The 24896-nt window shown below is 41.9% G+C and overlaps 1 protein-coding gene across 1 annotated transcript in view; it reads left to right on the forward strand.

Annotated features, from left to right (window-relative positions):
• The window catches only part of tln1 (talin 1), a 198656-nt gene that overhangs the window by 165332 nt on the left and 8428 nt on the right, over positions 1-24896 (forward strand). The window contains 8 exon segments of the mRNA XM_034193096.1: positions 2978-3094; positions 10227-10412; positions 10724-10831; positions 10950-11055; positions 14790-14914; positions 15217-15342; positions 21060-21122; positions 21207-21389. Coding sequence (XP_034048987.1) covers positions 2978-3094; positions 10227-10412; positions 10724-10831; positions 10950-11055; positions 14790-14914; positions 15217-15342; positions 21060-21122; positions 21207-21389 — 1014 coding nt within the window.

A 24896-nucleotide genomic window follows, 5' to 3' on the forward strand; every position in this document is an offset into this window, starting at 1 on the left:
TGGTTGGGGCTGAGGGGAGAGAATCAGGAAAAAGACATGCTGTGGAAGAGAGCAGAGATCAATCACTAATGATTAAATGCAGAGTGGTGCATACAGAGCAAAAAGAGAAAGAAACACTCAGTGCATCATGGGAACCCCCCAGCAGTCTAAGTCTATAGCAGCATAACTAAGGGATGGTTCAGGATCACCTGATCCAGCCCTTACTATATGCTTTAGCAAAAAGGAAAGTTTTAAGCCTAATCTTAAAAGTAGAGAGGGTGGCTGTCTCCCTGATCCGAATTGGGAGCTGGTTCCACAGGAGAGGAGCCTGAAAGCTGAAGGCTCTGCCTCCCATTCTACGCTTAAAAACCCTAGGAACTACAAGTAAGCCTGCAGACTATTGGGGTGATATGGTACTGCGAGGTCCCTAAGATAAGATGGGACCTGATTATTCAAAACCTTATAAGTAAGAAGAATTTTAAATTCTATTCTAGAATTAACAGGAAGCCACTGAAGAGAGGCCAATATGGGTGAAATATGCTCTCTTCTAGTCCCCGTCAGTACTCTAGCTGCAGCATTTTGAATTAACTGAAGACTTTTCAGGGAACTTTTAGGACAACCTGGTAATAATGAATTACAATAGTCCAGCCTAGAGGAAATAAATGCATGAATTAGTTTTTCTCTGCATCACTCTGAGACAAGACCTTTCTAATTTTAGAGATATTGCGCAAATGCAAAAAAGCAGTCCTACATATTTGCTTAATATGCGCATTGAAGGACATATCCTGATCAAAAATGACTCCAAGATTTCTCACAGTATTACTAGAGGTCAGGGTAATGCCATCCAGAGTAAGGATCTGGTTAGACACCATGTTTCTAAGATTTGTGGGGCCAAGTACAATAACTTCAGTTTTATCTGAATTTAAAAGCAGGAAATTAGAGGTCATCCATGTCTTTATGTCTGTAAGACATTCCTGCAGGTTAGCTAATTGGTGTGTGTCCTCTGGCTTCATGGATAGATAAAGCTGGGTATCATCTGCGTAACAATGAAAATTTAAGCAATGCTTTCTAATAATACTGCCTAAGGGAAGCATGTATAAAGTGAATAAAATTGGTCCTAGCACAGAACCTTGTGGAACTCCATAATTAACCTTAGTCTGTGAAGAAGACTCCCCATTTACATGAACAGATTGTAATCTATTAGATAAATAGTAACACATGTTCATTGCAATAACTGCTTTTCTGTAGTGTGATAAATGTTGACACAGATCTAAGCCATTGTCTTCCACTTCGTACACTCAACAAAAATATAAACGCAACACTTTTGGTTTTGCTCCCATTTTGTATGAGATGAACTCAAAGATCTAAAACTTTTTCCAAATACACAATATCACCATTTCCGTCAAATATTGTTCACAAACCAGTCTAAATCTGTGATAGTGAGCACTTCTCCTTTGCTGAGATAATCCATCCCACCTCACCTCACAGGTGTGCCATATTAAGATGCTGATTAGACACCATGATTAGTGCACAGGTGTGCCTTAGACTGCCCACAATAAAAGGCCACTCTGAAAGGTGCAGTTTTATCACACAGCACAATGCCACAGATGTCGCAAGATTTGAGGGCGTGTGCAGTTGGCATGCTGACAGCAGGAATGTCAACCAGAGCTGTTGCTCGTGTATTGAATGTTCTTTTCTCTACCATAAGCCGTCTCCAAAGGCGTTTCAGAGAATTTGGCAGTACATCCAACCAGCCTCACAACCGCAGACCACGTGTAACCACACCAGCCCAGGACCTCCACATCCAGCATGTTCACCTCCAAGATCGTCTGAGACCAGCCACCCGGACAGCTGCTGAAACAATCGGTTTGCATAACCAAAGAATTTCTGCACAAACTGTCAGAAACCATCTCAGGGAAGCTCATCTGCATGCTCGTTGTCCTCATCGGGGTCTCGACCTGACTCCAGTTCGTCGTCGTAACCGACTTGAGTGGGCAAATGCTCACATTCGCTGGCGTTTGGCACGTTGGAGAGGTGTTCTCTTCACGGATGAATCACGGTTCACACTGTTCAGGGCAGATGGCAGACAGTGTGTGTGGCGTCGTGTGGGTGAGCGGTTTTCTGATGTCAATGTTGTGGATCGAGTGGCCCATGGTGGCAGTGGGGTTATGGTATGGGCAGGCGTCTGTTATGGACGAAGAACACAGGTGCATTTTATTGATGGCATTTTGAATGCACAGAGATACCGTGATGAGATCCTGAGGCCCATTGTTGTGCCAACATCCAAGAACATCACCTCATGTTGCAGCAGGATAATGCACGGCCCCATGTTGCAAGGATCTGTACACAATTCTTGGAAGCTGAAAATGTCCCAGTTCTTGCATGGCCGGCATACTCACCGGACATGTCACCCATTGAGCATGTTTGGGATGCTCTGGACCGGCGTATACGACAGTGTGTACCAGTTCCTGCCAATATCCAGCAACTTCGCACAGCCATTGAAGAGGAGTGGACCAACATTCCACAGGCCACAATTGACAACCTGATCAACTCTATGCGAAGGAGATGTGTTGCACTGCATGAGGCAAATGGTGGTCACACCAGATACTGACTGGTATCCCCCCCAATAAAACAAAACTGCACCTTTCAGAGTGGCCTTTTATTGTGGACAGTCTAAGGCACACCTGTGCACTAATCAGCATCTTGGTATGGCACACCTGTGAGGTGGGATGGATTATCTCAGCAAAGGAGAAGTGCTCACTATCACAGATTTAGACTGGTTTGTGAACAATATTTGAGGGAAATGGTGATATTGTGTATGTGGAAAAAGTTTTAGATCTTTGAGTTCATCTCATACAAAATGGGAGCAAAACCAAAAGTGTTGCGTTTATATTTTTGTTGAGTGTACTTGTATACTTACAAAATATGCTATAAATTGGACCCAGTTTGACATAGTCCATTTAATCCAGTGTTGTCTCCTGTGACCTGGTGGCTGTAGGTGATGGTGACCAACGTGACATCACTGCTGAAGACTGTGAAGGCTGTAGAGGATGAAGCTACCAAGGGGACCAGAGCTTTGGAGGCCACTATTGAACACATCAAACAGGAGCTAACTGTAAGTAAATGGCTACAAAAAATGCAAATTGCTTGTTTTACACTGTGGTGTAGTTTCTAAAATGGTGTTCAATTTAACTAAACATTGACACAGCCAAACTTCACTCACAGCAAGTTTAGTCTCTTGCTCCAGATTTGTTCTTTTTATAAGAAAAAGAAGTGTAACTGGCAGAAAACAAAGACAATGATCACTAGTATGATACCTGTCAGCTGGTTGAAATAGGCCAAAACACGGGCATCAATGCATCATGTGAAACTGTAAATGTCAGAATCCCATAAGTGGATGATCCACTATACTGCTATGTGTTCACTGTGTACTAAAAACAGAACTCGCAGCTGAGAGTCCAGCAAATGATTTCAACAACTTTCGTATGTTTTTGATAAATTCTGCATTGATTTCCATTTGGGAGTCAGCTTAACTGTTTTTGTTTTTGTTACACATCTCCTCTGGCCACCATTTGTGCAACCTGTGCTCATGTCAGACGTGCCTCAGTACCTTAAAGCCTCTTCACACATAGTGCAAAGTTTGGACGAAGTGCACATTTTGTGCGCATGACGCAGGAATCGTGTGCAAACCATGTAATGTCCAATGCCTCGTACACATTGCTGCAACTATTTGCGCACTCAAGCACCTGAAAGACAAAGTGTGCGCTGTGCGAACCCATCGCACCCTCTCACGGCAGGTGTTGGCCAAATTCCAGGTGACACGCTCGAACATCTTAACACCGCTCGCATGGCACATAGAAAATGTGTGGCCAGTCGCAGTCTTGGCATGACAGCAGACTGCAGGCAATCACCTTTGTACTCGCAGAGAAATTTGTCTAAGTCCCACACGAGTGTGGCTTTGGTCTGCGCCCTGAGATGACAGGAGGTGTGTCCTCCCACTGAAGCAGTTATGGAAATCTGTGGATCTGGTAGGCCTGGGCGATATATCGATAATATCGATTAATTCAAATTATTTGTTGCGGATGATTTAAAAAATAATACATTCGAGTTGTTTTTTTTTTTTTTTTTTTTTTTTCTCTCCTCTTGGCAGCAGCACACCTTTTTGTCCCCAGGACATTCCGTAGCTCCCCGTCCCGTTTCCTTCACACAATAACAAAGATGGCTAACTGCTAATGGAGAGCGAGTTTCGTCAGTGGTTTGAGATTGCTGTGACAGACGTGGAACAAGTGACTGGACGCTGCAAAGTTTGTCTAAAGCCACGGTTCTCCCCAGACAATGGAACAACGGCATAGTGCCGTGGTATTTTTGTTTAATCCAGGCAGTCTGTTTGTGCTGATTGGACTGCTGTCTGCTCGTCCCTCCCCGCCGCCAGCCGAGCCGAGCAGAGTCACAGCGCTGCAGCTCAGATTGAAAAAACAAAAACTCAGTCGAAGTCTTCCAACAAAAACAGCTCCTTCTGCCTGCGTAGCTATTAAGGCTTTATTTTACAGATGAAAGCTTTCATGTTTCCAAAGTTTGCTCATATAAGCCGCAAAGACGGTGTTAGAGTGAAGAGTCTCTCGTTCCCTCCCAACGAGAGAGAGAGAGAGAGGGAGAGAGAGAGGGGGAGGGAGAGAGAGAGAACACGCCACACTAAAATAAATAAATAAATAAAAGCAGCGAAGCAATTTTAATCAACGATCATCTTCACCACACAATTCAGTGAAACAGTAAAGTGTGAAAAACTGATTCAGAAAGTTTTTCCATCCAGGATTTCATCTTTATGAGAGCAAATTTACTTCTTACAGAAGTGTTTTCTTTTATTATTGTTATGCACCATTGACACCAGGGGCCTGTACTACGAAGCGGGGTTAACTTACTCAGGTGTAATCCAGGGTCAACCTCTTAAACCGGGGTTGACAAAACCTGGTTTTCTCAAGTGGTGTTAATCGGTACTACGACGCTGAGTAAGATGTTGATTTGTTGAACCTGTGTTAACCTAATTGGAGTTTGTGTGCGTTCACATAAAAGGGGCAGGTTGCAGCGCACGTCACCATTTTTCAGTGATGGCGCGGTCACCTTACTTTACCGAAGAAGAATGCACAATTATTATGCGGAGCTACGAGGTATTTAAATTAACATTAAGGGGGAAATCGAAGACATCGTCTGCCAATAAATCAAGACAGGCTTGTTGGCAACGTATTGCTTATCGGGTAAATGCTCACATGTCATCTAAGGATTTAAAGCCATTAATGGTCATTCTGTTAACATAGGTACATATACACTCAACAAAAATATAAACGCAACACTTTTGGTTTTGCTCCCATTTTGTATGAGATGAACTCAAAGATCTAAAACTTTTTCCACATACACAATATCACCATTTCCCTCAAATATTGTTCACAAACCAGTCTAAATCTGTGATAGTGAGCACTTCTCCTTTGCTGAGATAATCCATCCCACCTCACAGGTGTGCCATATCAAGATGCTGATTAGACACCATGATTAGTGCACAGGTGTGCCTTAGACTGCCCACAATAAAAGGCCACTCTGAAAGGTGCAGTTTTATCACACAGCACAATGCCACAGATGTCACAAGATTTGAGGGAGCGTGCAATTGGCATGCTGACAGCAGGAATGTCAACCAGAGCTGTTGCTCATGTATTGAATGTTCATTTCTCTACCATAAGCCGTCTCCAAAGGCATATCAGAGAATTTGGCAGTACATCCAACCAGCCTCACAACCGCAGACCACGTGTAACCACACCAGCCCAGGACCTCCACATCCAGCATGTTCACCTCCAAGATCGTCTGAGACCAGCCACTCGGATAGCTGCTGAAACAATCGGTTTGCATAACCAAGGAATTTCTGCACAAACTGTCAGAAACCGTCTCAGGGAAGCTCATCTGCATGCTCGTCGTCCTCATCGGGGTCTTGACCTGACTCCAGTTCGTCGTCGTAACCAACTTGAGTGGGCAAATGCTCACATTTGCTGACGTTTGGCACATTGGAGAGGTGTTCTCTTCATGGATGAATCCCGGTTCACACTGTCCAGGGCAGATGGCAGACAGCGTGTGTGGTGTCATGTGGGTGAGCGGTTTTCTGATGTCAATGTTGTGGATCGAGTGGCCCATGGTGGCGGTGGGGTTATGGTATGGGCAGGCGTCTGTTATGGAGGAAGAACACAGGTGCATTTTATTGATGGCATTTTGAATGCACAGAGATACCGTGACGAGATCCTGAGGCCCATTGTTGTGCCATACATCCAAGAACATCACCTCATGTTGCAGCAGGATAATGCACGGCCCAATGTTGCAAGGATCTGTACACAATTCTTGGAAGCTGAAAATGTCCCAGTTCTTGCATGGCCGGCATACTCACCGGACCTGTCACCCATTGAGCATGTTTGGGATGCTCTGGGCCGGCATATACGACAGTTTGTACCAGTTCCTGCCAATATCCAGCAACTTCGCACAGCCATTGAAGAGGAGTAGACCAACATTCCACAGGCCACAATTGACAACCTGATCAACTCTATGCGAAGGAGATGTGTTGCACTGCATGAGGCAAATGGTGGTCACACCAGATACTGACTGGTATCCCCCCCCCCAATAAAACAAACTGCACCTTTCAGAGTGGCCTTTTATTGTGGACAGTCTAAGGCACACCTGTGCACTAATCATGGTGTCTAATCAGCATCTTGATATGGCACACCTGTGAGGTGGGATGGATTATCTCAGCAAAGGAGAAGTGCTCACTACCACAGATTTAGACTGGTTTGTGAACAATATTTGAGGGAAATGGTGATATTGTGTATGTGGAAAAAGTTTTAGATCTTTGAGTTCATCTCATACAAAATGGGAGCAAAACCAAAAGTGTTGCGTTTATATTTTTGTTGAGTGTATATCACTTTGGCATGAAGGTTATCCAACAGGACAGCCCCATGTGGGGAGAAAAAGAATGTGAAATATGTAATTATAGTAATTGCATATTGGAATATTTAGAAAAATCAACCAAACCAAAGCAACCCTTATGTGGCTGAAATAAGTGAAAAGAAGGTGAGCTTAGAGTGGACTACACGATAATGGGTATATGAAATAGGCCGAATAGAACGGCTATACCTGCACATTGATACTGTGAAAAGATTTGTGATTGACATAATCGCCCTCGTGCTCTCCCAGGGGTCCACTGATTGGGATTTGCGTGCAATCAATGGCTCCTATTACTTTTAGGAAACCTAGGAGAAATTGTCATTGATAAGCCCCACTTCGCCTAATTAATGGACATGCATTAAACCTATTTTGATATTAGTAATTATCCGCGATTGCATAAAACCCTTCTTTGATTTGCATTGCGGATAAATGGCCATGGAAAATGACAAATGCATCCAACAGTTTAGATAGAGCAAGTACTACCTTGCGAATCATACGACATACAGTATTCTTGCTCACATGTTCAGCATCACCGATGGAATACATAAATTGTCCACTGGCAAAATATCTAAGCGTAAGGCACATTATCTGCTCAATCGTCAGGGCATTGCTACGATGGGTGATGTTACAGACGTCTGGCCCAATCAGCTGACAAAGATAACGAATTCCCTCGGCTGAGAATCTATATCTTTCATAGAGAATATCGTCCGGGTATGTCAGCGGATTCTGGCGGTCTTTAAAAACCCTCGCCCTGCGAGGAGAGCCCCTCACAATTTGTGCCCCAATATGAAACGGATCATCCAGGTAGGCCGGCATTGTCTTGGGAGTGATTGAAGGTGGATGGGCGGTACTTATAAAGGGAGTGGTTAAGCGAAAACCTCAAGCTAACCTAGAACATAACCTGCTCGGAGCAGGTTTGGCACGCAGCGTAAATTGCCATGGCAGCATACCTCGATCAAAACCTATCCACCTTTCATAGTACACGTTAACCAGGAAGGTACTCCACACGTCATCAACTTACTCCCGAAGTTACCCTGATAAGCCAGTAACCCCGCTTCGTAGTACAGGCCCCAGATCAAATTGTAGGTGAGAACTTACTTTGCAATAAATTTGATTGTGATTTGACAATCAAATCAGTCCAGGTTTAGCTCTTGTACAAACAAGACAATTAGGGGTTATATTGTTTTTAAAAAGTATGCAATCCCACTCAGAAATGTTAAAAAGAAAATACTAAACTGTCAACATGACAGTAAAACTCTGCCTGTTTTACTGGATTAAAGGTACAGTGTGTAATTTTTAAAGAAGAGGAGAGCAAATGATATGTCCATCAAACATTAATGTGTTTTTAAACTTTTCAGTGTTATTTATTTTATTAACTTAGACAGAAACATGCAAAAAAGAACTTTGATATTATAACATAAGTGTCTTTTTTTTTGTCTATTATACTTGCTTTCAATGCATCTAAAACCAGTCAAAATGACTTGCAACGCTCTGCCTCAGATGATAATTGCTAACAGCACCGCTATTTAAAAAATTCTGGGGAAGAACCCTGAAAGCCCATTGCAACAAAACATCCGCACAACAAACTTATTCCAGTATCTAAAACAGGCATCCAGCTGCATAGGAGAAATGCTACACTTTACGAGGGGAACAAGAGCGAAAACTCCCGCTAAAAACTGGCTTACTCTGGTGGAATCATTTACCCAAGAGTATTTTTTTAAATCAAAAGAACAGTTGGAGCTTCAATTCCCGGAGGTAAGTAGGGGTTAGTTTTAAGTTTTTGATAGAATAAAAGCAAAACTTGTTTTGAGTTATCTTTGTCATTTGTACTAAATGTTTTCTTTTAAAAAGTAGGGGGGGTGGGGGGGGCTGATCTCACCCAGGCCAAGGATTTGGACAGTCCAGCTGGACACCACGTACTGGACAGACATGGACAAACAACTGCCCACTGTGGCAACGTGCTGCAGCGAGCAAGCACGTTAACGTGGACAGGCTGCTTCAAGGATGAAAAGGACTTTCAGATCACAACATGCAGCAGGCGATCTGACTATCATGTCACCCACCTGAGCTCTGTTCCACATGACGCAGTGTCCTGCGGCACGTGGTTCACAAGGCACGCACAGCCGGTTGGAGACATGCCCGGCAGATGTGGACATGAATGAGATGAGCGATCTGCTTCTCATTCATGTCATTTCATGACTGTATGTCTGTGACCATGGGTCATCTACAGATGAACAGACGGATCATATTTGTATTGCTCTCTTGATAAATGCTGTGTTTTTATATGTTGTTTGATTTTAATTTATTTTGTAATACTTCCATGTCCTTCCTGTTATGAGGCTGATTCCCGCAACTTTCAAAGAACAGCTCCGTAGCTCAGTGGTAAAGTCTCTGACTGGTAATCAGAGCTTTTGGACGGCACGATTTTGTTCTTTTGACAGGGAGGTTCTTTTTGAAAATGGAGTCAGTACACCATATACCAGTGTAAAGTGACAGTCTTTCTCTATACAAACAGTCCATGTGCCATCTTTAAAGCATCAAGTTTTTGACTGTAGAAATAATTTCCACTAGTTTCCTTTAAAATGAAACCATACACCAGCTTCTTAACATACAGGCGGGGGCATATACCACACTTTGTACCCCTATTTTTTGCTTTGTTTTGTTATTATGGAGCATTTTCTGATGTCTATGCTTGAAACATGTTATATTATGAGGTTTTTATTTAATTGACAGATTTAGTTGTAATTACCACCAAATTAAACTTGACAGTCTGTATGACACCATTATACTCATTATCATTTTTGCTTTCAACTCCAAAAAGCTGTGACAGGAGGCTAAAATCACAAACTTTAGCCAAATTGAAATGTTTGTAGGTCTAACTGTGATACTGTCCCCATCTTTGTCGACATTTGTCATTTATTCATGGATACGGTACTCAAATGTGGGCAAATGTCAGACACACTGAAGTCCACTTAGATAAAGGTTAAAGAAGAGTTCCTGTTTTCTGGCTGTTTTAATCTCAGGTTCTCACTGGTTCAGCTCTTCAGTAAAGACCAACGCTTGCTTCCCTTAGCTGGTTCAGATCTGTCTTTACCAGCCATTTCCAGGTCTGGGTGCCTCTTCCAAAATGTCCTCCAGGCCCAAATACAGTGGTTCACACCATCATATCTCAACGGACAGTGCACAAACATGCCCCCTAAACAGTGTCAGTCGGGTTAGCTCAGCAGAGAAGGTATGATAAGTTGATCTAACTTTGTCCTGGTTTGACCGCACAGGTGTTCAGCAGTTCTGACCCACCAGCAAAGACGACCACACCTGAGGAGTTTATTCGCATGACCAAAGGAATCACAATGGCAACCGCGAAAGCAGTGGCAGCCGGGAATTCTTGTCGCCAAGAAGATATCATCGCCACGGCAAACCTCAGCCGAAGGGCGATCGCTGACATGCTGCACTCCTGCAAGGTACAGAAAAAAACGGGAACACCTCCTCCAAGAGCAGTGTTGGGGTTTTGGTTCACTTGTCTTGGAGTGAGCACAGCTGTTGACAGGTTTAATCTGCCAAGGTTTGGGGTAGCAGCCCAACATGTGACATCCCTGCCTCTGTCACAGACCGTACTGCAGGCCGCAGTCTCTGTTTTTACCCACAAGGTGGCAGCATTGATGTGTGTGTGCGTGCGTGTGTGTGTAAAACTTATTTTCGTGACCCTGTTGATTTGTTACTTTCTTGTCCTCTGTGTGTTCATCTGCCACTTTCTGTTCATCTTATGTTTTAGGAAGCTGCTTACCACCAAGAGGTCAGTAAGGAAGTCCAGATGAGGGCGCTGCGCTACGGCAAGGAATGTGCTTCTGGTTACCTGGGACTGCTGGAGCACGTGCTGGTGGTAAGACATTGACTGTCACAGCTAAACTGATCAGTGGGACACAAAATGTTCATCTGCTGCTTTCTTGCTGGCTGGTTTTTCTAAGACAGAAGGTTGAGAGTTTGTTCTTATTTCACAGATTATCCAAAAGCCCTCTTATGATCTTAAACAGCAACTAGCCAACTATTCAAAGCGTGTGGCAGGCTCTGTGACGGAGCTCATCCAGGCAGCTGAAGCAATGAAAGGTACACTGATCTTTGACCTATTCAGCAACAGGAGGGAAAAAAAATAAATAAATCATTGCATTGTTTCAGTTCACTGTTAGTGACGTTAACACTGTGGGTAGATTACAATGTTCATCTTTGAAGAAAGTTAGTTTTTTAAATCATTGTGTTTGTAAGATTGACACTGCATTTCCTTATCGTGTTTGCTGTGTCTGGTGTTATTTTCATTTGTTTAAATATTTTAGGTAGATTTTAAACTTTTGGGAGTGAAAACCAGGGAAACAAATGATGTTATGACAATACCCACAGCTTCCACTGAGTGCACCTCACGCTGACACGTCCGTCACAGGAATCAACCTCCTTGCTTGATCTATAGGTGTTGCAGTTGTGTTTAATGTACCTAAAACTTTAGTTTAACTTTAAGCTGCAGTGGTCACGGTGGTCACCAGACCCAGTCTTTAGAAATGAAAGAAACTGATAAGCAAACTAATTTCAAGTTACATGTAATTTAAAATACATCTGCTCCCTATTATTCCTTATGATTTAGTATATTAGGCCAGACGGAGGATATAACACACAATCTGTGCGTGAATCAGTCACCTGTCTCTGTGCACATGATAATTTAGATAAAAATCTGTTTGATTTGCACCAAATTTGACTGAACAGAGTATTGATTAATGTAATTTATTATCATGAGCAGCCATAGTTTGTGTTTTTGTTTGTTTGAGTCAGTATCACCTGTTTTTTTTCATAACCCGACCCAAACCAAACAGCAACAATTAAACACATCAGTATAATCCAGTGTCTGATCCACATAACTTAATATTTCATTATTATACAGGTGGGGTGGTAGTCAAGTAGTTAGTGCACTTGATTTTGGTGCAGAAGGTTCCAGGTTCAAATTCCTCCCCTGCCACATTTCTCTGTGTACTGTGGAGTTGCGTCAAGGTAGGGCATCCGGCGTAAAACTTGTGCCAACTCAACATGCAGATCCACCTCGAATCTGCTGTGACGACCCTGAGTGAAAAACAAGGGAGCAGCCGAAGGGTCTTACTATATAATATTTTATTTTAAGTATATAACTTGTTTTTATTTCCAAATACAGTATCAGAACATAAAAACATGCTTCAGTCAGTATCTTCTAACTTATCTACCAAAGCTAATATTAAGCTAATTGTGTGGCATGATATAAATTACTGTTGGGGGATGCTCTATGCACGTGTACATTGGTGCCTTTATATAGGTGCATTCAGAAAAGTAGAATATTGTGGGGAAAAAAATTCAGTATTTTTGTCAGGTATTTCAGAAAGTGAAAATTTAATATATTTTACCATTTATTACATAGAAACTCAAATGTTTCAAGCATTCTTTTTTTATTATGTTAATTTTGGTAATTATGACCAACAGGTCCCAAAAATAGAATATGTACCTCTCAAAATGACAAAAATAAATAAATAAAATAATAATTATAAAATCTCCATTACATTGTTTCAGTTGACAGTTAGTGAAGTAAACGCTGATGGTAAATTACAATGTCCATCTGAGTCTGAGTGCTAAATGCACATCCAGCAGGTGGCAGACAGGTTTATGATCCTTCAGCAAAAAAAAGAATAAAAAGTTGCTTTTATGATCTATAAAAGTGTCATAATGTTTATCCTCATGTTCCACCCTTTTAATTAATGATTGACAGGATAATAGCATTTATAATCTTTACCACATCAACAAACTGGAGGTGAAGGATTCATTTATGTGTTTATTCACTCCCTTTATTTAACAGGGAACATTCTAAGGTTCCCCTGCAGCCTGGAAGTAATGAATAGTCAAAATGTAATTCTTTTAACCCTCTCAAGACAGGCGCTGCAGACTTACAACAGCTAAATATCAGATTTTTCCTGTTACTAAAAATTTATTTGAGCCTGAGGGATAAAGTGGCAGCAACTAGTAATGAGTTTTACAGTTTCTACTTCCATCTCAGGGGTAACTGCTGCCAGTCACACCTTTTTGACATCTGTTTTGAGCCAGAGTGCTGAATGTTAACTACATTGTTGAACATGTTGACTCTGATGTGACTGAATTGGAGGTGAAAACAAGTTTCTGAAAACAGATCTGTGGTCCTTTCTCTGTTTTATTTCTGCTTAGAATGAGGTCTTGCGTGCTGAAGTTTAATCAAGCTTAATGCTGTATTTGATTTATTTGACTGTTGGGTGTCACTGACTGTCCTGAGCAGTTTTCAGCAGTCATGCAGTGCTTTGCAATAAGCCCTAACCTTTTGTACTGTTTCACACACTCATCTTTGGGTCTCCTGGGATCCCCCTCCTGAGAGCCTTGCACAAGTTGCACTGAACTAGAGGCAATTCCATGAATGTATCATCTGTCGAATAGAGGGAAAGCTGGACTAATCCTCTCTTCCAAGGTGGCTTAAGGTGCAACTAAATCCCTGCTGCTTGCCTGGCTGCAGCTTCGCCGCTTCATTTAACATATGACGTACTTAAGACACATATAGTGCCTGTGAAAAACTGAAGAGTGTGTGAACAGGGTGTGTAAAGATGACGTATACAGTCATGAGAGCATTCCCTTTGTAATTTACAGATACTGGCGTAACAATGCCGGTGTCTCTCAAAAAGGTCTAGTGCTTGATAAATATGTTGCAGTAGTTTCCTTTAGACTGGTGACAACGCATTGTTTGGAGCAGTCGTAATGCTGTACTTTGTCCAAGTTATGGTCTGTATTGCTACTGGAAGCTTTTTTGGCAAGTTGAGTGCTTTTCAGTTTCAAGCCCAAATCAGAAAAAAGTTGGGACAGTATGGAAAATGCAAATAAAAACAAAATGAACTGATCTTTACCTTTAGCTTGACTTCTGTTTCTTTACAGACAGTATGAGCCCAAAATATTTCATGTTTTTTGAGGTCAACTTTGTTTCATTTGTTAATATACATCCATTCCTGCATTTAAGGCCTACAACACGTTCCAAAAAAAAAGAGCAATCAGAGATTTCTGACGTCTACCAGTCCGGATCCAAATCACCTCCAAAATTCAGTGGAGTCTTCTGTCCCTAATATGTATCTGTGATGCAAATCTGGTGAGAATCCGTGAAGTAGTTTTGACGTAATCCTTCAGAGTCTATAAAGTGAAATACTGAGCCAGAATCCAGATCTGGATCACCTCCAAAATTTAATGGAGTCCTCCATGGCCTAATATGTATCTGTGGTGAAAAAGTTGCAAAAGTGATGATTTAATCCTTATATTGAGAATAAATTACCCCGCCCCAACAATTTTCGGAATGTGTTGCAATGCAAGAATGATGTATATCAATCAATTAAGTGAGGTTTAAGCACATGAAAACATGAAATATCTCAGGTTCATACTATCTGCAATGAAATAAAAGTTGACGCAACCGTAAGGATCATTTTTATGTTTTCCTTATCGTCCCCAATTTTTCTGATTTGGGGTTGCATTTCTGGATTTAAAATTTTTTTTTTTTTTTTTTTTTTTTTTTTCCCCTGTGTGAAATGTCACTGTGTGACATCAAACACATTTTCTTAAATTTAGGAACATGTGAGTTTTTTGTTTGTTTGTTTTAACTTTCTCTCTCAGTTCAGTCCAACAGTTTCACTTTGAGCAATGTGATTAAAAACTGTGCATCTCTCCCATAACTTTCTCAGTTTTGTCCTAGTCGGCTTCTACTAATCTGGGAAAAGTGTAAGAGAACACCTTTGAAAGCAGGCACTCGCTCAGTTCTGCGGGATCTTTTGCAGGCACAGAGTGGGTGGACCCCGAGGACCCCACCGTCATTGCAGAGAACGAGCTGCTGGGGGCAGCAGCAGCAATTGAAGCTGCTGCTAAGAAACTGGAGCAGCTGAGACCAAGGACAAAACCCAAGGTTAGACGGATTTTCACAACACCCCCAGAGCTGCTCTCTGGTCTCACTTGGTCTGTTGACCTCAGTGTCACAGCGAGGTGTCATCTGCTGGCAGCAGATCCTTATCTACCACATGTCTGCTTCAGCTTCTCACACCAAAGATATCACCTGGCCCTCACCCTGTCACCCGGCCCTCACCCTGTCACAACTTTATTTTCAGAGCAGCCAGAGATTTCCCTGACATTAATTCTTCTGGAGCCTTATTTCTGTGGTTATTGATGATGCTTTTAGCCTTGTTTGATAGTTTCCTTTCACGTCCTTAGGAGGCCGATGAGAGCTTGAACTTTGAGGAGCAGATTCTGGAAGCAGCCAAATCTATCGCAGCTGCCACCAGTGCTTTGGTCAAAGCTGCTTCAGCCGCTCAGCGGGAACTGGTTGCTCAAGGAAAGGTACGTCTGAACTCCACCAATGGAACAAATATGTTCCCAGGTTTATTTGTAGCAGTGAATCTCGGTGTTAATCATTCAGATGACGTGCTCTGTTTTTTCCACCAAAACATGTACAAACCTAAACACCAACAGTCACATTCTGGCAAGGATTTGTTTCAGTTGTTATTTTTCTGTAGCTCATTATAAGAGCAGACGGCCTGTGAAGGGGTGGTGCACCGTCCTCACTGTGCATTGGCCTCCTCAGTGTCTTCTCACAGTTCAGAAACATGCAGATCAGGCTGACTGGTGACTCTAAACTGTCCTGAGGCCTCAGTGTGGTGGTACTGTTGGTATGTCCGTTGTGCACACCACTGCTTGAAAAATTTTGGGAATAAGCTCCAGTTTTTTGTTCTTTCAAAAAGCTATCTTATTGAAAGTGTCAATGAACAGAAATCTGAAAAGTTCCCAGGTACAAGGTTGATTACAGTTGCAAAACTTTTGTTTAAATCATTTGAAATTTGTGAAAATTTCAAAAAAAATATGTTAACATGATCACACTCTAGAATTTGTGAAAACATTGTAAAATTTCACAGTCCAAATATTTGTCAGATTTGTGAAATGTTTCACAGATATTTCTTGCAACTTAGTGTTTTTCACTTGGTTGCGGATGTCACCTGTCTGACAGAGAGGACGAACACGTGACTGTTTTCATTTGAAGGAACGCCTGCTTAATGAGCGTGCTCATATCTTGGATCCACTGTTAGAATCAAACAGAACCAAAAGGTTTTTATCATGAATGAAACCAGGGCACGGCCCACCACATCCTGTGGTTTTCAAACGATGGGACTGTCGCCCCCTGGGGGTGTGGAGCCTTTGCAGATGGTATGTGCTTAACTTGAGCCTTCTGCATTGCTGCATGTCAGTGCCATCTTAACTGATGTGCTCAGACGGACACGTCTAACTTGTGTTACACACAGTAGAAGAAGGTGCACTGAAGAAACCCCTTTGTTCTGAAATGTACCTGTTTTTTTTTTTTTTTTTTTTTTTTTGGATTTAAACACAGATCTCCTCCTTTTTCTCTATTATTTTGTCATGGTTCACACCATCACCTGACTACAGTGTTAAATTCACCCAGTCAGTGCCCTTTGCTGTGCAGTAGAGACACTGTAATGTTGTGAGGGCTTCACCTCAGTTTGTCAGAAAGCCTCTGTGTCATTTTATCACACGGAATTCTCTGAACTGCATCAGCCAATGAGATGAACCCAGCAGCAACACCATACTAACAAGACGGCCAGACAATAGCAACGAGTGTCCACTATCAGCTAATTTATCAACCTTGCTTCAGGTCATCAGGTGACGTCATTGATACCAGAGGTCTGTTATATTTGTTTGTCCCAAGAGAGCAAAAAGAAAAATCTATGCAGACAACTACATTTCAGTATCTCGTTGTTTCCTTTGGTATGGTCATTATTTTATACACTGACCTCTGGTTAGACCTCAGACAGTCTGGGTTTGTGATTGTCTTGGATAAAGTTTAAGATCCAAGCTTTTAATGACTTCCTGGACTCAGCCTTCAGAAGTGTAATTTGTGCAGTGAAAGTGTTGAACCTGTGGAGACATTCTCTTATCTCTGCAGTAACATTCATGTCTCCTGGTCTTCAGCCCTTGAGATGGAGAGACATCTGAGAAGAGCTTGTGAACTTATGAGGTTGCTGGGCAGAAGTGTTTAGCAATGCACATATCTGCAGCAAAACTAAGCTCTTTGCGGATCCTTGGGAACCACCATAATGACTTTGTATCAAACGAACTGCTACTTAAGACGGAGAATTTATCGCCTGTGTAGTGAGGAAAATCTTAACTGTGACATTTTGGTTATGTGGCGTGCTTAAAGGCCCAACAACTAGAAAAGGCCAAGAGCACGCCCACGTTTCACCTGGCTGCAGGAGGTAGATGGCAACTTTCACAAAGTGGTGATGGGCTTGTGGTATTCCTAGGTGGTTGCTATCCAGGACAGAAGATGGCTCTGTGGTGTGGTGGACAGCACCGGCTCACAGACCTGAGACCGTGGCATTACCTGTGTTGCAAGAGGATGAGCCACTGAGTTCATCCACCAGTTTTGACTGAAGTTTCTGTTTGCGTATTGAAGATATGACAGCAGACACGCAGCTGTGGCCATTGTAAGATATGAAGTACAGTTGAATTCAAATAAATTTAAAAAAAAAGACTATTAATTTGCCTGTACATGTCTTTCAAGACTAAAACGAGAAAGTTGTCTTCAGGCAAGATGATACTATAATCTATAAATAGTATATTGAGCTGTCTGTTGGTCCTTGATGCCCTTTAAGGGAAGTGATTTTCTTTGTCTTGTCCAGATCACCTCCATTATCACACACTGCAATTGACCTCACTTCTCTTTACAGTTAAATACTTGAATCATAATGAGCGCCAAAGTTGTGGTTCATTCTGAAACTTGACCAACAGACATCATAGACGCTGGATTGAGGGGTCATTAGTGACATGTCTGTCCAAATTTATTTTGTTCAGGAAGGAAGGAGAGAATTGAGTGAAGTCTATAATTACTTATTCTGAAGGGCTTTAATTGTAATATAACATAATGTTCAGCAGAGCAGAGGGCAAGTTCCAGTCAGTACGGGGCTTTTGTTAATAGTCATTCTGTAAGATGAGTCGGGCGGGTTTTAGTGAGGATGAAGTCAGCAGAGCAGGTGACCGAGCTGCATAACGGCACAGTGGTTTTCTTTATCGTGTGACGCTGGCGCTCTCACAGCGTTGTTTGTAATACAAGGCCCAATCACATGAAAGAGCTGTGGAAACGCATCACATTTTGTTTGTAGAATAAATTCATCGAACCTCTCCGTTTAAAATTTAATGCTGCCTGATAATTAACTGAGAAATGGATGACTGATCCATTTCATGCATTAGAGTTGTTATCTATTTTAACCCCTTAAGCCCTAGAGCCTATTTCACCAAAATCACATACCCGTAAAATATGATTTATTTCTCAGCTTGTGCAAGGTCAAAAATACAAAAGTTTGGATCAGCTAAAATACAGGTCCTAGGGGATGCTGTGGATGCAAAAAAGTTGGTAGGAGTAAATGAGGGCATTTTTTTTTTCGAAAAAATGAATTCCGATTTATGTCTTTATTTGCTTGGTGTTTCAGCTTTGGTTAGTTGACATGCGATTGAAGTGGATACTTTTGTAGAGGAGACTTTGCTTGACATTTTGATGTATAATAAGTGTATGTTGGTGTCAGCATTAGTTAGTTATGAGTGTTCAAATGTTCCAAAACAGGGCATGTCCCCAAATTTGGGGACTCTAGGGTTTAAGAGGTTAAAAAAAATCTACCAGATTATGAATCATTACTTCCAACTTGTACAAGTCCTGATGTTGCTGATTAAAAAAAATAAAATTAGCCATACATACTGAAAAATACTCACAGATTCAGAGCTATTGTTAGCCCAAAAAAAATGATGTAACCTCAGGTGTTGAGTGTCACCTGTCTGAAGGTCACTGCACCTGTCTTCTGCTACAGTCCACTTCATGATTTACTCCAGTACACACAGTCAATCTGGGCCGTCTTTTGTCTCCTAATGTAATATAATTTTAATATGGCTTTAATTTGGCTTGCAAAAAATTTGTGTATTTTTCAATCAACAAATGTCTGTTTCCGCCTCTTTGTAGTCAGCGGAGTATTCAGAAAAAAACTAAACAAAACATCGCGTACGTCTCAATCAGACTGAATAATAATGATTACACACACGCAGAGCCATGTAGAATTATTGTTCCACTGTGTGGCGCTCCACAGAAAAACAGCCACCTTTCATCACCCTGTGGTTCCAATGGATCTGGTGTCACTGGGGCTACTGGCAGCACTTAGCTTAGCCATCCCTTTAGCTCATTAACATAAAGGGCTGGGAGCTGATTCACATCACCGCTGTCCTCTTAAAAGTGGTCACTCATCGTCACCTTTCTGCCCAATCACAGAAGCGGCTTCCTGAGTGAGACTCGCTGGTGTCCTGCATGTAGCAGCTTAGCTTAGCATGGCGTGACACCATGGTGCAAACCACAAACACAGCCGGTTCTACGCTTTGGCGAGAGAAAACACGCTTTAAGAGTTTTCTCCCGGCCACACGAAAGGAAAGAATGAAATCTGTGATTAAATCCATGTTTTGAAAGACCGCTATCACACTGTGCTGGGCTTCACTTCTACTGTTTGCACGAGACACACTATTAAAAGAAAAAAAACTCACTTTTCTCCTCAAAATATCTTTAGAAAATCGGTCTGTCTAATAAGCAACACTAGTCATGTGACTACATCCTTCCAAAATATCCGTTAACCATTTTGACATATTCACCGTCAAAGTCCAAAAAAAAATGCTGATTTCACACAGTAAAAAATTACGTTTTCCCTCCATTCATTTTAGGGTAACCTGTAATGATGTCACCAAAATTCATATCCCTCACAGCTTGAGGTTTATCAGAGGCAGGTGAAATCATGCTAATTTCCTCATATATGACTTAATTTCTCTGGGCATATAGCACCAAAAATAAAATGAAATAATTCTTTCTTTCTTTATTTTAGAATAGTCGGCTCATTTGACACTTTGTTTAAAAAATCTCCCTATAGTTTGGTTTTTGTCTCATTTATGTTCTACTCTTTGGTAGAATCTGTTAATAATTCTGATTTTAATCTTGTTTGTGTAATATATTTTATGTATTCCACATGAACTTAGTTTTGGTCAAAATCTTATGGTGAACAATGAGGATATTTTTATTGTAACAGTCTGAATTTTTTTACTATGCAAACTAGGCCCATAGTGCCACAAACTAACAGAATCACAATTTAGAATTTCCATCAACGTTTTCCACAGAAACCATGAATTTTTCAAATTGTACCAAAATTGCAAAACACTCCTCCTCCTACAATTCTCATTGAAGAGTTTGGTATATGGATAATCCAAGAGCAGTAGGGTTATTCTGCGGGGAATAGGTACTGCTTTTAACAAACGTAAAGAAAAGATCTGTTGTTAGAAAAATATCTGACACATGGGGAGAGTCAGGTCAGCTAGCAGAAACACTGATCAACCATGAGTTTGAGGCCATCTACCCCGTTGCATGCAAAATTAGCATTTGGAAACACTGAAATGTCACCATCAGGTGCCAACCAGCATGTGTTCTGTGCATAGTAAAGTCACCATGCCAGTAGGTGGCGCTAGTCTGAATACAGAAAGGGAACCTGGAAGCCTTGGAAATATAAATTGTAAACAAACCAGTCTGCTTAACTATTTCTTCTGCACTCCCGCTCATCACTGACAGCTTTGGCGGTCATTGACCATGTCTGAGACATTCTGTCAATGAGTGTGTCAAGCTCTTTGCGTACATCATTATGGTGTGTGTCCTTTGGACTTTGTTTGGTTTCATCACTAAATCAGAGTGTGCTTTCTTACTCTTGGGCGGCCATGCTAATTCAACATGTTGAAACAGTGGAAAAGCCTCTAATGGCTGGCTTTGAGGAGTGTGGACATGCTGACAGCACAGCACACACTGAGCCGACTTGGGGGCAGTTGTCCAACCATCGCCTCAGCGCGTCTCATGCTTTAAGAAAGTTGTAGGTTCTTGTCATGTTTTTGGCTGTCAGTTGACTTCTTTTTCCACCCAAAATAGACTTGTACTGATAATATCAACAACTGTGATTGAGCAAGAATTTTCTGATTTCCAGGTTGGTGCTCTCCCTGCCAATGGAGTGGATGATGGACAGTGGTCTCAGGGCCTCATTTCAGCTGTAAGTATCCTTTCTGAAGGTTTCCTTTTAATTTTTGAAATTCCACAGCCAAATCTCTGATTGTTGATGGCTTTAAATTCTCAGGCTCGACTGGTTGCAGCTGCAACCAACAACCTGTGTGAGGCGGCCAACTCGGCAGTGCAGGGTCATGCCAGTGAGGAGAAGCTGATCTCTTCAGCCAAGCAGGTGGCAGCTTCCACCGCTCAGCTTCTGGTGGCCTGCAAGGTCAAGGCAGACCAGGACTCCCAGACCATGAAGAGGCTACAGGTCAGCACTGCGCGCTTAGATGCTCTCCCATTCATGTTTTTGTGAAACTTGCTGTGCTTTCATTCCAGCACGACTGGACAACTAATGTAATATTCTGTCAAAATACAACAGCGTTTGTTAAAGTTGTAACATACCATACCCTGGTCCAAAACTAATTTAATGCGTCTAAAATGTTGTATGTGACTGTTGGATGTTGATGAATATATGAGCAGCAGAGAAATCAAGCAACATTACCATGAATCTTCTGACAAATTTTTATTTTTCTGAGTATCAGTGTGGGGGGGAAAAAAAAGCTTAATTGAAAATCCTGCATCATGTGTTTTCTGGAATGCTACACCATGTTCTTCCACTGTGGATGTCTGCTTGTTCCTGATCTTCTAACACAGTGCTTTTCAATTATACTAGAATTATAAGTATATGCATTATAAAAACATTGCATAATTTATTACCACCTTTGAAAAATGTCAGCTACCTATTTTATAAACACTAACCAATCTAGAGCCCGTGGATCCCCATGGGCAACACGCTAGTATATATATAACTTTACTGATAAGGATTATCTTTACTTTACTGCCAAGGATACTGGTGGTACCAAAAACTGGAAAACTGAACAAAAATTTGAAAATAAAAATTCCTATTCTAAAAGTGTGACACAGACATTAAAGGCTGGCTGACCAAATTAAGCGTGCGTAGGCTTTACACAGTAAAGAGGCCTGCTATGGTCGCTTGAAACTAAATACAAAAAGGCAAAACAGAACTAAAGCCGGATAGGAAGGCAGGACGCTAAATTATTTGTTTTTACATATATTTATTAATTACATGTTGAAAGAGACCTGTTGGGCTCTTGAGTACAGATATACAGTTTCTTAGTTCAGACATTTCATTGCAAAAGATTTATGACCTCTGATATATATTACATGGAAGCGTCTCATATGGCAGAGTGGAGGGTGTCATCATTTTGGGAGCTTGCTCACAGGGCTCTAATGGACTCTGTCAGAGCAGCAGATGTCCCCCGTCTGGACGGAAAATCACTAAGGGCCCTTGGGCAAAGTCCTTAATCTCCAAGTTGCTCCCGATGATTATTGAGTGCCTTGCATGGCAGCATCCTGACATTGGTATGTGTGTGTGTGGGTGTGAATGGGTGAATGCGAGGCATTACTGTAAAGTGCTTTGATCTACTAATATAAATAGAAAAGCGCTCTATAAATGCGGTCCATTCTTCTTCCAGTTGGGCTTCATCTGAGGTCATCGATGCTTACTACTTGGTTTTACCTGTGTGAAGCTCACTGACAGATTTGTTTTGGGGTGGTGTTGGACACAGATCTTAGCAGTTTTAAAACTGTGGCTTTGCTAATTTAATGCACAGTGAAACCATAAACTGACCCTTGCCTGCCCTGGATGTGATTTGTTTCTTAAAATCTCTCTGCAGCTGGGGGTCATTTTGATGGAAAGCAAATGTTTAAAATGTCTTCAGTGTATAAAATTTTGGTGTTCTCTAACATCTTGTTATATTAATTCTCTGAGATCAGCGGGGCAAGCGTAGTCTTAAAACTGTCAGTCCATGAGTAAGTAGATCATAGTAAAGCTTTGGTCCCACCAAATAACAAAGCCATGAATAAAGAGCCACATATGGATTTGTCATGTTGTTATCCAGATAATGAGCCACGTATATGAACATTGTGCAAACAATTAAAAAACACTGAGTGAGAGTGAGTGATTGTGTCAGCGCACACAGCACAGCTCATCTGGTCAATTATAACATGAGATGTTTGTTGGGAAAGTGTAGGTACACGGACCCACAACAGGGGGCGCAAATGAACGGACAATGGAGGAAGTCAAATAACAACACTTTACTGTTGTGAAAGGGCACAACAAACACAACAGATTACAACAATAGACAAAAAGTCAAATCACAAAAGGTGTCGTGTGGGCAGGCTCGAAGATAGAAGACGTCTGTCCAAAGCAGAACCGGAACCACACGATTTCCTCCGCCACCAGACCCCGGGAATACTGGAGCCGCCAAGTCCCGAACTCCCAGGTGGCCACTGCCTCCGCGTGTCGGACCTGGTACTGCTGGCGAGGAACAAAAAAACAATTAAATGTGGGCGCGTATGCACCCAGCAATCCACAAGGCAGGAAAACCACCTCCACCTCTCGTTGGAAAAAGAGTCTGCTATACAATACACAAAAGGTTACTGTCGAAAAAATCTCACAATCAGCTGAGAACGTTACCTTCCTGGTAAAGCGATATCTCGGCAAGAGGTGGAGATGACGTCTTGCTGATATACCGATGCTGATCAGATGAGTGGTGACAGCTGTCATAGGTGATGAGTGGTCAGCTGTCACCCCGGCTGCTCCTGTGAGGCGGCAGCGCCCTCTGGTGCCTGGAGCCCGCACTCCAGGCAGGGTGCCCTCTGGTGGTGTGGTGGGCCAGCCAGTACCTCCTCTTCAGCGGCCCACACAACAATGTTAAATCTATCATAAACATTTTTTTAAAGCTGCTCATAAGAAGGAAAGAACATGCAGCTGTTTTACCAAGCCATTATAATATAAACATTACAAGTTTTTAGACTGTTCCAAATATGTTCTCCACCTCATGCAGGGCAGGAGGGAGAGAGAAAAAAAGCAGCAGATGAAATGGTCCTCTGTGATTCCAGAAGTGATGAGAGGTGTTTTCAACATCCAAACTCTGACAGAAAATGATTAATCTGCTACGAAACAATTATGTTATATACAGCGTCCAGTGCACAAACAGGTGGGATTGTGAGATGAAGTGCGTGAGAGAGGGCTGAGCCAAAATAGCCTGTCCTGTCCACAGGTAGTTGCCAGATACTCCAGATAATGGGCTTCTAACAGCCTCATCCTCACCACTAACATGCCTCTAGTAATCTTCTTTTTCCTCGTAGTACCTCGTACATAAACTGCCCCACTCTGTTTTTGCTAAATTTTGAACTTTTTGAAATTAGCGCCACGCTCAGAGATGAGCCTCGTTAGCTGAATATTCTGCTTCTAAGAGCCACTGTTCTCCCACATTTGTTGAATACCTGGACCATCGTAACCAAAAAATTACGCCCTGGTCCCTCTTCAGTGGGACCAGGGCGTAATGCTGCAAAACTACTGCATATTTTGCGTTGACATTTTGAATTCTAATAGATACCAGGAGTCCCAGTGAGTCTCTTATTATGGGCCATGCTGGCATCTTTTACCATGCACACTGTCCATAACATTAAATAAAGATGGGCAGGTCTGTCAAGATTTTTGGGAAGCCTTGTTGTCCCAGTGTCCACTAAGCTCATGCACTTTGTCACACATGAAAAATATTTCTTGTGTGAAAACTGTAATGTCGAAGCAGTCTGGTTGAGTATGATTGTGCACACTCACCTTTTGAAACTGTATCTTTGAGCTTCATCTATATTTGGAAGTTGAGTCTTAAAAAAACACTTAATAAATGGCAGAAAAACATTTTTCCTAACTAATTTCTTTTTAACTTCGGAAAATGACCCAGCA

The sequence above is a fragment of the Thalassophryne amazonica genome, chromosome 17 (assembly GCF_902500255.1).
Source record: "Thalassophryne amazonica chromosome 17, fThaAma1.1, whole genome shotgun sequence".
Classification (NCBI taxonomy): Eukaryota; Metazoa; Chordata; class Actinopteri; order Batrachoidiformes; family Batrachoididae; genus Thalassophryne; species Thalassophryne amazonica.